The sequence below is a fragment of the Chiroxiphia lanceolata genome, chromosome 7 (genome assembly GCF_009829145.1).
Source record: "Chiroxiphia lanceolata isolate bChiLan1 chromosome 7, bChiLan1.pri, whole genome shotgun sequence".
NCBI classification, from domain to species: Eukaryota; Metazoa; Chordata; class Aves; order Passeriformes; family Pipridae; genus Chiroxiphia; species Chiroxiphia lanceolata.
This window is the reverse complement of record NC_045643.1, coordinates 16,419,130-16,433,195: the sequence shown is the minus strand read 5'-3', so window position 1 is coordinate 16,433,195 and position 14,066 is coordinate 16,419,130. Positions and strand designations below refer to the sequence as shown.

At 37.5% G+C, this 14,066-nt stretch overlaps 1 protein-coding gene across 1 annotated transcript in view; it reads right to left on the bottom strand.

The window, feature by feature from the left end:
- PDE11A (phosphodiesterase 11A) overlaps positions 1 to 14,066 on the bottom strand; it is a 126,369-nt gene that overhangs the window by 42,131 nt on the left and 70,172 nt on the right. The window contains 1 exon segment of the mRNA XM_032693770.1: positions 4 to 150. Coding sequence (XP_032549661.1) covers positions 4 to 150 — 147 coding nt within the window.

Here is a 14,066-nt window from a genome sequence, read left to right as displayed (position 1 = left end):
TACCTCGTAGTCAATTTTAAATTTCTGAACCATTCCAAGTTCCATGAACATCCGCAGGGCTGCAGTAATCATGGCATCCACATCAAGTGAGAAGTCATCAAAATGGATATTGTCGATGCCAAGCTCTGACACCAGAGGGATGTTTGCTGCCTGAAAATGCCAAAGGGAAATTTCTGATTCAAAACTTCGGTCTTTTTTCCCGTGTCACTCTTACAAGAAACAATCCGTACATCAGTTCTGACCTGTCAGATCTGCTTGATTCAAATGCTGAGCAGTAAAAGTCTTCATCTGAGAAATACAAACGTGTCAAGCTAACAGTGTGGAAAGAGTGGGAAGGAGAAGAACCTGGTATGAGCAGAAAATATGTTCACCATCACAACTGGAGCCCAGATACAGGGCTTAGACTGAAAGCTGACCACTTTACAGCTACTGCAGTAACACAATATATTCCAATGCAAATTACAGTGCTGTAATGCAAGAAACATCTGGACAGCCAGCAGCTGGGAATTTTAATTGCTACCATTTAGAATTGCAAAGCAAATATACTGCTCTGCAGAATTTCTTCATCCAAATGTCTTTACAACCATAAGTATACATGTGCCCTATGCTTTATACTCTTCACTACACGTACATAGAACTGAAAGAAGAGCAATACAAAATATGTCTAGCAGAAATACTTTCCACAGTAAAATGAAACAATTTTCAACATGTTGATTATGTAGTAAGTCAATATAGCAACAGCAAAACCCTTACATTTTGCTGTCTATGTAACAGGGACTTCTATTCTGTTTGTAAGAGAGGAATGAGCTTCTCATTAACACACAAACATACAGACAAGTGTGCTGGACTGGCTAATGCATACAGCACCTGCGTGAGCCAGGCAGAGGTGCTGACAACCCTCACGGGCTTCCTTGCCCTTCTTTACACCCCTTCAGACTTGCCATTCATCTCCCTAGAGAGGGCAGGTGGAGGAGGATGCATTTGCTGAAGGAGCATCTGTTCCCTGTCTCCCACAGTGAGAAGGTGATGGGTCAGGTAGAAGCCTCACAAAGGCACTAGATCCAGCCCACAGGCTATGAGCTGGACAATGCTGAATTAGTTAAAATCACATGGACTCAGCTGGTATGGCACATTCAGCTACTCACTTGCATAAAATATCAATTAGTTCATGCAACTCTAAGTTCACCTTCACAGTTACAGATTCTGCATGACCATCTTATGGCTTCCTTCTTGAAAACTTGTGTTTTGAAATAGTGCACCCTAAGTACAGCAATTGCTGACATGTAAAAAGCTTCTTCTGGCTGAAGAGAAAGTGCCACTTCAATAATTACTTTATGCAGAAATTGAGATGCTTTAGCTACACTACACAAGAGAAGATGGTGTAAGCCTGTCATAAAATAGTATTAACATCGTGGGTTTAACTTATTTGCTAGCTAGAAGAAAAGTCTTTTTAGTTCAGTACCCAGTAAAACATGCCAGTACCACAAAAAGTCATGACACTGTACCAGTGTGTTTAACTGATATAGGAAATACAACAAACCCAGCAAGTCAAGTGTCATCCCAGGACACAGCTGAAGAACCACTGGAGCATGCAGGCAGAGATGTCAGTTCTGTTAACCACACACTTCTTCATCTGCTAGCATAATTATCCTGGTTGAATCAGTTCAGCATCTTTTTTTAAGAATTACTGAAAAATCTGAAATACTCCTAGATGATCCTAACAGGAGTTACACCTTAATACTCTTTTAAGATTTGTCTGAAAAACTGTGTATATACTTCTGAGGTAAAGAAAGAAAGAAAGTATGGTTAGGTGTGAAGCAGGAAAGCTGACCCGGAGACTGTGCTGTCCAGACCTTCAGCAGGCTTACAAAAATTGTGACTTTTATCATTCAGTATTCTTCAGAGCTGTGGGGGATACTCAAGATGCACAATAATATTTAGTCTATGAATACACTCACTGCATAAAAATAGACTCTCTATAAAATGTCTTTGAGGGAAGAAACACATTTTTACACCTTACAGTTTTTGTTCCTTAGTGAAAAGTTTAAATAACAAAAATTCTAAAACAGAAGCACTTGATTGTCAGCAGACCTTCTTGAAATTGTTTTATCAAAACTATCTTTACAAATCTACTGCTGCATTTTCATTAACTTTGAAGTGGGGTCTGATCAAAATTTTCACTTTTTTGGCATCTTAAAGGAAAATAGATCTTTTCCTTGCAATTTTTTTTACTGGAAACCAACACTGTTACCAGCCTGTTACAATTCAAGAGAGAACACCTGAAGCAGTTGCTCAACTAAAATTGTTTTTCCATTTGTCAAACACTGGAGAAATAACAATATATTCCAAACCTATTGCAAAACTGAACAACAGGATATTAATAAAACAAGTCAAACCAATTTCTTCCCATGTCAGTCTGAAACTTTATGTATTTATGAGGTTTTACATTCCTAAATTTATCAGGAGTACCATAATCCAAAATAACGGCTGAATTAATAGCCAGGAGATAACAATTGTAAAAAAGAACCATTTGCTTTAAAAGAGCAATAAAGGAAACAACAGAATTATGAGTGTAGAGACTAATTTGAATAATGTTAAAAAAAATATATTGTGGGGCTGCAGCAATATTCTGGCTGCACCTGGCATTGATTACCCTCACTTCTTAGGCCAGAAATGCAGAAGTCTGGGTTTATAGGAGAGCAGTCATTAAAACTTCATTATTTTAATTACAGAGATATAAAAAATATTAATAATACAGCATATTAAAACATATTCACCCCTGAAATTTTGCTGTACTGCAGGAAAAATTCCAGTGGATTTCTTAAAATAAACAGCAATAACAACACTCTCTTTCAGGAGAACAGAGAGGATGAAAGTACCATGACAGCAAGAGAAAGGGGCAGGCAATTAAAATTCCAAGTTACAGTGAAATTATTTTTTAAAGCACCCCAGTGTTTTAGAATCACTTAAAAGGTTTACTTCCTTTTGAGCATCTTGAAGCTCAATTTCCCCTTTCTAAAAACAATTAAGAACATTATACCCTGAAATCTTTTTACGCTGAGAATCAAGCAATTTCAGTGCTCTTCGTCCTTGAGAAAAATTCACATGACTCTTCTGTGAGCTTACAGTAAATTAAAACTGGGTGTGCCTCCTCTGGTCACATTTCCATATTCCAGTATTAAACCAAAAATTTGTCTTCAAAGGAATTGAGAACACAAGTTTGGCTGAACACACGGAAGGCAAATGGTCTTGCCTGATGAGGTGCAAACTCAGCAGCTGCCACACTGGGAAGCTATCATCACTTGTAGGCAGCTTAAAAAGAGGATGTCGTTCCTCCAAATGAGACCATAAACATAAGGTTTCATGTACCATACTCAGAAGTGCATGGTATAGGGTGGAATGAATAGGGGAAGGAGGAAAAGAGCCTTTGTACTCAATTCAGACTGGAGACAGATTCTTCTTGCCCCACTGCTCTTTGCTATCATGTAAATTGTATCACAGCCTGCTCAGTACATATAAACAGGTAGGAGACAAGCAACTGGTTGAGCCTTACCTTATATCAGCCATTGCAAAAGGGCCATATGTCATTAATGAGCATTTTACTTCAAAATACATGGAACACCAAAGTGGCTTCCACCTTAAAGTCACAATTCTGGCCACTAAAAAAGACAGCCCATGGGAACAGAAAAATAACATTTCTGGTTCCGTATTAATTCACGTTTGGGCTGCTGTGGATGAATAAATCCTAAGAAGGAAAATGTAAGGAAACTAAAGTCAAATTTTTAGGGAAACTTTGAAAGGCTGAATACTTGAAAAAAAAAAGATGCTACTAGTTGATGCTTACACCTTAGTGCTGCTGAAGACAATTATTTCACAGTTTTAGAATTATGTATAAAACATGTTCTATAGAACAGGTTCTTTATATTTTTAGCATGCAACTACATAACAAAGACAAGTATTCATTAATACTCATTTTTTTCTTCGGTGTTTAAATGTATGTCAAAAAAATGCAGCATAATATGCACACAGACACACACAGAGTGTTAAACAACATTCTCGCTGTAAGAGTGAATAAAGTGACTGCAATCAATCAGCAGAAGCAAAAGTGGAGTCTTCTGCTGTTCTTACTAAACAAATTTCCTGAACGAGACAGAGATTTTACATTCAGCTTGGTTAATGGTTACTGCAAATTGCTTTCCTTTTAATCCTGCTTTCAGTTTCTGACATGTAACACACAAGTACCTTAATAATGGCCAATACCAATATGAGAAAACATATGCAACCATACCATTAAATGTTCTCTTACATGTTAACTTCAAATTGGTTTATAGTTATAAACAGTAAAAGAACGATCCCTTGGAGATGGGTGAAAGTAAAGGGGACAAACTTCCTATCCTGAGTAACTTCCAGGTGTAATAGCTGCTATAAACTCATGACAGGTGTCTTACATTACCAGTCCTTCCAAACAGGGAAGAAACTTTATGGATTTCCCTAGTGATCCACACAGTTTTGCAACCAAACTTCTTGTGAGAGTTGAAACACTAGTTTTCACTATGTGAAGCTATATTAACCTAAAACCTTCTTGTTCAGCTAGTGAGATGTATTGCCAGTGGAGACCCGTGGACAGGTCACATGCTGCCAGCATAAAAACAGTCAGAGGGAGATAACTCCTTAGGTAGGGAAAAATTGTATCATGTTCAGGAATAAATACGAAATCACAATCAGGATATTTAATAACCTCCTATAGCAGAATTTGATTATGAGGCAGTCTGGGTCAGTGGTGGGAAGAGGGCAATTTTAAGGCAATAATTATTTTGTCTCGTCTTGCTATAACACTCTTATTCAATCCTTATTCCTACAAACTGGCACACACTGATAGACAGCTTAAGTTGTTTCTTAAATAGAAGATACCTACAGCTCAAGGGTCTGATCACAATTAACTTATTCGGCATGTTATATGAAACAGTTTTTAGATCACACTTGATACTAAGAACACAGGAAAAAAAAGTGATTTCACAGATTGACAGGGAAGGCTTATTTAAATGATTTTGCACTAACTGGTCTAATAGCGTATTCCTCACAATCTCCTACACCGATATTTGATAATGTGATAAAATCAAATGTAAAGAAACTGGAAAGTTCTTTATAAAGCATTCTTTATCCTCATAAAATGTTCACTACCATGGGGCAGTCGCAGTAAACACATTAAACACTGAAATCCCACTTTGCTGTGTCATCTTAAACTTTCTACTTCAGTTTTAGTACCTGTGTGGATAAGACATCAGTGCTTATTATGCAAGGGAAGTATTTTGAAACATACTGCTAAGTATATTTGTATGGCTTTGTTTAAGAAAAAGGCACATTCTGCCATTTGATATACTCAGTTTCCTTTCTATGTGATAACAGAACTGTTCTGTAACAGTAACTTCCACTTACTGAATGTACTCCACTTTTTGTATAGCCTTGTTTACAATGACACGTGAAGTGGTTAGTAAGGTTTCCTCATCATAAAATACTGCCAGACTGATGGAAAAAAGTAACAAGAAATTTGATTAAATATAACACATATACATATTTCCCATGAAATATATATCCCAATATAGCAAAAGAATGGCACAACACTATATCCTAAATCCCAGAGGCACTCAGAGTCCAGAGTCCATGTACTATTTGAATAGCAGGTTGGGATCTGACCTCATTTACACTATAGTGAAACTGGAGCTCCAGACAATGTGACATAGACGAAAAAAAAATTAGACTGCCCTTTCAAGTATCTCTTCACCTAGAATCTCTCAGAAGACTAGGAACTGAAAAACCTTAAAGGATGATCATCAAAACCTGCATAGAAAGCATCAAAGTGAAGAATATTTAAACGTGATGCTTTATCACTCACTTAATGTTCTATGAGGCCATTCCAGAGACAGTATTTTCTGATGACAAAGATTTTTATTTGCAAAGGGTTTTCATATATAAAGGCCTCTAAAATACTTGCTTATATTTATAGCTGCAGGCATCTTTTAAAACGTATCTCTAGAGTCAGTTATCAGCAGTAGTGGACAAATTTTGCACTTCTTCATAGTCATGGAAGACCAAAGCCTGTTATATTCCAGTCTGAGACATCTACTCTCTCCAAAAAGGAAAGAATCAAATGTTGCATCTAGGCATGTTTAATGCCCAGAGCAAACCAGCTTTTAAAGGCCTCCATCTGTTACTGCAGACTGTGGATGGTGTCTCTCTGCCCTTCACAATGATGAGTTAGTACCTCTTTTCCAATGACCAACTGAAGCAGAAGCAAGACAGTAGCATTTAAAGGGAACTTTACAGTATTTACAGTAAAAAGGAGTGGGCGTGGAAGAGACAAAGTGTGCGTGCATATTGTCCTCTTGATTTTGATTCTAATAGTTCTCTAATGTGATCATCACAGTAGCATTGCTGCTGACTTCAATAGTGAAATCGCCCGGAAACGCAGACTCATTTACGTTGGAAAGGAGCTTTTGAGACCAGCCCGTCCTATGCCCTTGCTCAAGACAGGTCAAAACCCCAGGTTAATTTACCCTTCAACAACTTGCACCAAATTCCAATTCTCTGAATGAGACAGAAGTGGGGCTTCGGAGTCCTCTGAAGGCAGTTGGATGTAAACATGACATAAGGAGACCTCACGCTGCCATATAAACATTCTCTGCCACTCAGATCTACCAGATGACTCCTTGCTTCTATATTCCAGTCTCTGTGAATGTTTTACATCTGAACGGCTGTTGGATAAAAGACATCCTGGAACAGGTTTTGTGTATTTTAAGCCTCTTCAGAGTAACCCAACAGATAAACAGAGGGTTGCAATTGTGAAATCAAATGCCCAAACTCTGCCCAAAGTCCCACAGTAGATGTCTGAGCCATTTGCTGGAAAAGGTCATTCCTTGCTTTAGTCAAGGTTTTACACGTGTAAACCAAGAATAATGCTGTTCTTGTACCCAGCTTCAAAATCTGCAGTCAAAGCACGTATATGTGGTGCAACTGCTCCATCTTCAACTGGCAAATTAATAGCGTAACATGTAATTAAGACATGAAATGTGGAACAAAGAAAGTTGAATTTAGTCTCGTTTCAGAAAGTTGTATTTGGTTTGATCATTTACCAACATAACTACTTAGTATGAATACTGGTATTTATTTTAATTAAAAGAGAAATTTCATGGCATTAAGAAAGCTATTTATTCTCCTCCTTCTATTAGAACAAAACAATAGCCATTAAGCAGTACAGCACTATCAAATATAGTATTTAGGATTTTTTTATTATTATTATTATCATGTACCATGGGCTTAGGACAAAAATATGGTATTTACTTTCTGCTTTTGGGATAAACCTGTATGTGCCTAAGGAAAGGATTTGTCTTCCTATAATTTTCATTTTAAAAGGGCAAGGGAAGGTACATTACAGTATTACATAGAATGGTAGGCCCAGAATTATAGCTAAAAAGCAGAAAGCATACTGAATTTTTCTAACAAGTCAATCAATCCTGTCTGAACATGTCACTTTATGAAATTGGGACCCATCAAAAAGGAAAAATACATTTCCAAGATAAAAATACTATGTTTTTTTTACAAACTCATAGAAAAGACACAAAATATGTTTTTTATGTTGCTAAGAATCAATCCTTGATGCTAAAGTCGTTTCCTAGTACACAGAAACAAAATATATGGCAGCCTATAAAAGGAACAAGAAATTTTGATTTTAAAAGAACAGAGACATAAAATAGAAGCAATTAATGGTCTGAGCATCTATTATTCTTAAGGCCAAAGTCCATAACCACAGCAGCCTAGGACTGGAGTTTTACAGGGCATGCACATTCGACACAATGATCTCCCGAGGCGCGCAGGGGAGTGTTCACGTCCTTTTGGCTTTTGGTGATTGGGAAATAACCAGTGTGTCACATACTGCAGGCTAGCAACTGTCGAATTTTTATGACCATTAGTGCAGATGAGAAGTTGGTACAAAAGGGTCTATTCAGTCTCTGTTCCAGAATTTCAAACAAACACAAGCAGCAAACCTAGGGCAAGTATTTCTCTGTAATACAAAAGTGTCAAGCATGCAGGCTGCCATTTCCCACAACAGCTTCACTTGGTTTTGGTAGCAGAAAGTCAGCTTTGTTGCTCTGATGAAGATTAGAATGGGTAATGTGGACTGACCCCCCCTCACGCCTGTAAATTTTGGAGGGTGAGAAAAGAGGGATACAATGTAGCCTTTTCCTACCCAGAAAGGGAAGGAAAGGTTCCGGTTCCTTCCTTGAAGACTTAGAAGAAGAAAAACCTAATTAAGGGTGGAAGGTACGGGGACAAGTTCTTCTCACAGAGAACATGGTGTGAAGGCACAAGGAAGAACTTGCTCTTTTGGTGGCAAACAGCCCAAACCACGCCCTGCAATTCTCAGTTGGACACATGGTGCAAGAGAGCATATGAAAAAAGCAAGGGTGTTGCCAAGAACACACACTAAGAAAAACCCCAAAACAGAACCACAAAAACCCCACCACTGCCACAATGGTACATCCAATGGTATTACACTATTTTTTCAATCCCAGTATATTCCAGCAGCATTCACTGCACTCAAGCCAACCTGCAGGACCACTAGTCTTGTGCCATCCTGGCGCTGTGGCAGTGCTGCTGGAGTGCACAACAATGGCACTGGAACAGGACTCCTGTGAGCCACTGAAATTTTCTTTCTGAGCAGCTGTGACAAATCAGGCTGGCAGTACAGTGACTGGTGGTTCAAGTTATGCAAATGTATGAGTGGGTTACTGCTCCACTGGGGAGAAAGTCCTATTTCAGATCTGCTAGAGTGACAGCTATAGCAGAAGCCTGTCAGGTAGACAATAAATAATACTGACAATACCCTCAAACTTACCAACATACATTTACAGAAAAGCCACAGAGAAAATTTCAGTGATTATCCTTAATGCATATTTTATCTTCGTCTTTTTCTCCTTAGTTTTTATCAAGTTCCGATTGCAGGTTTAAAAGAAATCCAACCATCCTATTCTGAACCCATAAATCACTCCCTAGGAGCATTCTGGACTGTCCAAAAGAGCTTTCTCCCAAAACCAGAGGTTCATCTTACTACAGTTTAACAAGCCAAGGCTTAACCTGTGTGAGGCTTCTGCAGGGTAGGCTGAACACTGAGCCCAGCTCCTCTCCCAGTGGCAGAATGTACACGGCACCCTTCATCTCACAAAGCACACCAGCAGAGAAAGCCTGAGCACCCAACTGCACAGCAGCACAGAGCTCTAGTTCATACACAGCTCACAGCCTCACCACCACGTGCTTTCTGACAAAAAAATAAAATCTACAGATCCCATTCTTTTAACAATAACAAATAACAAATTTATTTAGCTCCTTACTTACTACCTATATTTTTATACATTTTCTCTAAAGAAAAGTTGCTTTCATATGTCACTACCTTGGGGTGGAAGGCTGCAACATAGCCATAAATACTTGTTTCCTGTCATGTTTTGAATATATGTATCTATTATGCTGCTTATAACTTTCTGTTACCACTCCTCACAGCAACAGGTTTCCTTCAGGGAAAGTACAAGTAACACAAGTAGATACCTGGAATCAGCTTAACAGCGGAGTTTATGAAGGCTATAAATAGAAATTGGTTCTTTGTTATTTTTGGGGTGGAGTTTTTTTGTGTGCCCATAAGCTTGTTGCAGGGACAAAAGGCACACTGCCACATGGCAGCACAGAAAGCAGTGTTAGTTGAGCTATGTTTAACCAAACAGAATGCTCTATGGGCAGGCAGATTCTGATGGCGTGTGTGTGTGCTACAGTATATTTCTCATACATGTGAAGGGATTACACTTTAGATTTGACAGACTAAAAACACAGAACTACTGACATAATTTCTCTGTTAGAAACCATATTCAGTCTGCCTGGGATTTTTCCCAGACTAAAACCAACAGAACCCCCCCTAGGCAGACAATGAAACGACGTAATAAATAATCTGTAGAAGATTGCAATCACAAATATATTTTACATAATATATGCTAGATAATGTTTTCTTCGGATGGCACAGGCCCACACATCCCAAACTGATCTAGAAAACAAGTGTGCATGTGATTTTTTCTTTCAAATAATCCCAGAGCCTAAATTAATACTGCACAGGAGCATGGTAGCTCACACACTTGTGGGGAAACAGCTCTTTCAGCACAACCTCCTTCTCATCAGCTGATGGAGGGATGCAAAAGAAAAATTAAAAAATTGCTGGATATGAGACTGGATGTAACATGGCTGAACCTGTGAGGATATTTCTCCCAAGTCTCTCAGCGACTCATGCAGGAAGAACACGCTGCCTATGCTGCTAACATATTCTACCACATGCACATCCACAAACATTATGATGGTGTGAAATTGCACTGGCATTACATTTTTTTTCAGGATTTTACAGCTTAACAGAAATGCTGCTAGGCTACCAGCCTTAAAGTGGAGCAAGGATGGCACCCAGTGGCCAAAGAGATTCATCTCAGAAAAACATGTCTATTTCCCACTCTTCACTTTTGGGAGTTTTAGTTATAAAAAGGTTCTAGCTCTAATATCAACTTGTTGGAAATGTGAAAAGCCTATAAAGAACACTGCCTTCTTCCTTTGGAGAACATTTATGCTTCTTTCTATAAAAATATTGTTTCAAAAAGCCTAAAGAAATATTTCCATTAGTAATTTAAATCAACACAAGTAAATATTTATGACAAACAACTGTTTGCAGCTGGAACATTGTATAGAGGAAGAAATAAACAGAGAAAGATGTTTTTCTTCTTGTAGCATACGTGCCAAGGGAAAAAAAATTTTCTCCTAGTTTCAAAGCCAGTACAACAACCAGGGAACTTGTTTATTTTAAAATTAAGATTTATAATATTAATGCCAACTAGAAAGTTTCTATCTAAATAGTTTGTTGAAAAACAACTTGATCTTTTTGACCAGAAAATTCCTAGTTTTAACTGTCAGTCTGCTGGGACTACAAAGAAATCCAAGCACAGGTAAATAAAAAATAATTTTAAATGTGAAATATTACGCCATTCTTATGGATTTCTTATAATTTGGATTTATTACCATTCATCAGACATCCCTCTGGCTTGCATGGCATATTAAACGTATTCTATGCCTTATCACTTTTTTGCATGGTCATTGGCTAAGTGGTGTAGCAATGCTGAACTGTGTTTATTCCCCAATGTTTTCCAGCTGACAAGAGATTCTTATGGAGTATGACGGCTGATCGGATTGAAGGACAGACAATAGGTCTGTTGGATAATAAATCATTTCACCTTCACTTGTGGGTAATACTATGTCCCCAACAATTGCTATTTCTAACTTGATTTTCTAAGCATTCTCAAGACCTGCCCAATTGTGGTTTTGTATATGAAAACAGATGCAAGAAACAAAATTTCCCATGTAAATAACAAAATGCAGCATTTGAGAGCAGCAAAGTAGCAGCCCACTTTTTTTAGTATGGATAACTTAATAATTGTGTTTAATTACTCCTCTGATGAAAATGTCTATTGTTTAAGAACCACAACATTACTGTGCTTGATTACTAAGAAACTGAAAAGCAGTCACTATTAAGGGCAATAAGTCAGTAGTATTTTAAATTACTTAGAATGTTATTTTTTTAGTACTGTAAATATTAGAGTACAGCAGAAATCCTTCAATTTATCTAATTCAATTGAAATCTATTTCAGCTTTAAAGAAAAAGACTTTTTAAAACAACTAGTACAAAGACTATGTTTTGCCCATGCATACATTTTAGTTTTCTGTTATTTTAATTGATTGGAGTTTATTACTTGCTAAGGTCTTTAACCAGGAGATTCAAGCTCTGGTTGAATCTCTACTATGAAGGAGCTGATCTTAGAAGCAGTCATTTATTATTTAATATTTCTAGTTACTGTATGTCTTCATTTTGCAGTCAGAATACTAATGCTGTTTTTTCACTTTTTTTTAATAATAACCCTTAAGATCCTTCTTTTTGACCTACAATGTAAATGTACTCAAGGATTATTACGTATAGCATTAACACTTAAGAACAAATACATTTTGCCTTTACATATTCAAAAAATTCCTCATGAAGTTACTTATTGACTTCTGCATTATGCCCTTGTCCTGATGTAATCCACAGACCAGAATCTATTCCTTGCTGAAAGAAGCCTATCCCTTTCAAAAATTCACTTAATGACCTGTGCTAAACTCTTAAGTTAACAGAAAAAATTGTCTGGGCATTGGTATATGACTAAATTGTGGGCTTTATTTAGCTTTCAGGCACAGGCTTCTTTCTTTTGTCTTAAATCTCTAATCATAGATAGTGTTTCCTCAAGAGAAAAATTTATTTTAAAACAGGATTTACTTATCTCCTACACTAGAAAATAAACCGGTTTTGTGCAGGTTTATCATAAAAATGCAACATAGTTGTGTCACACAAATCTTTTGTAGTCAGAAAGCAGAATTGTTGAAATTTTTCACAGATGTCTTAATATTTCTGTACCCTCTTTGCAAATGGGAAGGCAAAACATGAAGAAGTGTCCTGCCCTGCTTGCATGATACGACAAGGGCAAGAAAGGTGCCCAGTCAGACCATAAATATTCAGAGGTGGGTGGATGTCTCCTCATGACCAGTGTGACCTCCCTTTAACTCCTACATAGCCAACAAGCAGGGATGGCTGGCCCCTTCCAGCAGGCAGCTCAGTGCTTGAGCCCCACCAGTTTAAAGTACTCTTTGTAAGCCTTCCCTCCACAATATCCTGGAAAACTCATATTTCATTTGCTTTGTAGTGAAGGGAGCATTTTACTCTGGGAGCTTTAAGTTTTCACCTGAAATAATAAATATGGTAATTTTAGAAATACAAGAGGAATAATTTCTGTGACCTTTTGCAGCAATTTAATCTCATCTTGATTTCAATAAAACGGAATGTTTAAATTTTTGAAACCCAATTCAGAATTCCCACTAGTTTTTTCTATTAACTATCCCTACAATTAGGGCAGTAGTACGTACTATGTCATACTGTAGTATGACACTAGCCCAGCAGGACAGCTTCAAAAGTAATTCCTGAACAGGTGCCTCTTGTGTCTGACATCCCACTTTCTTTATTTCATGGAAGAAATTAAAGCAAAAAACCTTAGGGAATATTATTTGAACTGAGAAAACATACTCCCTTGGTGCACTCTTCTCTGCTTTGGCCAGCTGCACTTTGGAGATTTCCTGACCCAGAGAACATCGGTCTCCATTTGCCTTTTCCTTCTGTTAATTAAGCACTTCAACTCATTAACATCTACAGTGATAGGTCATATAGTTTAGCTACATGCTTGCTGAAGAGAGATCTTTAATCAGATTAAAATCTGCACCCTGATAATTTCATTTTATGTCTCTAAATGTAAACATTGCATGAGAAAAGACCATGAGCAATCTTTCCCTACTCCTAAATGCCATTTCCTTGTTCACTGAAATTGAAAAAAATTGAACTACAGAGCACTAGTCTGAAGTCAATAGATGACAGCCTCACATTTCAGAAACTAGTATAAACCCTCAGTATTTTATTTTTAATTATTTATTATCTGTAATAATTTTCAGTGTATGCAATGTGTTCCTGACTTCTTATTACCATGACAACTGAAGACATAGGCACATGTCAAAGTGTAAAAAATTATGTAATACAATAAAGACCTCAATGTCATGAATTATGAAACTCTTAACATGGTGCTTTAGGTCTTGTCTTATATGTGGGCAGTGGACGTGGAAAAGCAGAGAAATAAACTGTGTTTTACATCTTGTGATCCTGAGCCTTCTCAAAAGGGAAAAAGGGAACATATTAACACTTAAGCCCTGTTTACTCTCAATGTTTTTTTCGTATTTTTTTTTCCCTTTTTTTTTTTTTAATTGTTTCTATTCTCAGTGGAACTTGAGCAGCTGGAATAGCACTGGGGAAAAGCTCAGTGCCAGCCCACACCCTTCTGTGACAGCCAAAGAGGAGTCTGTATGATTAGCCTTGGAGGACAATCTGGAAATTACTGAAGCGTGTGAAGAGCTTCACACTCACA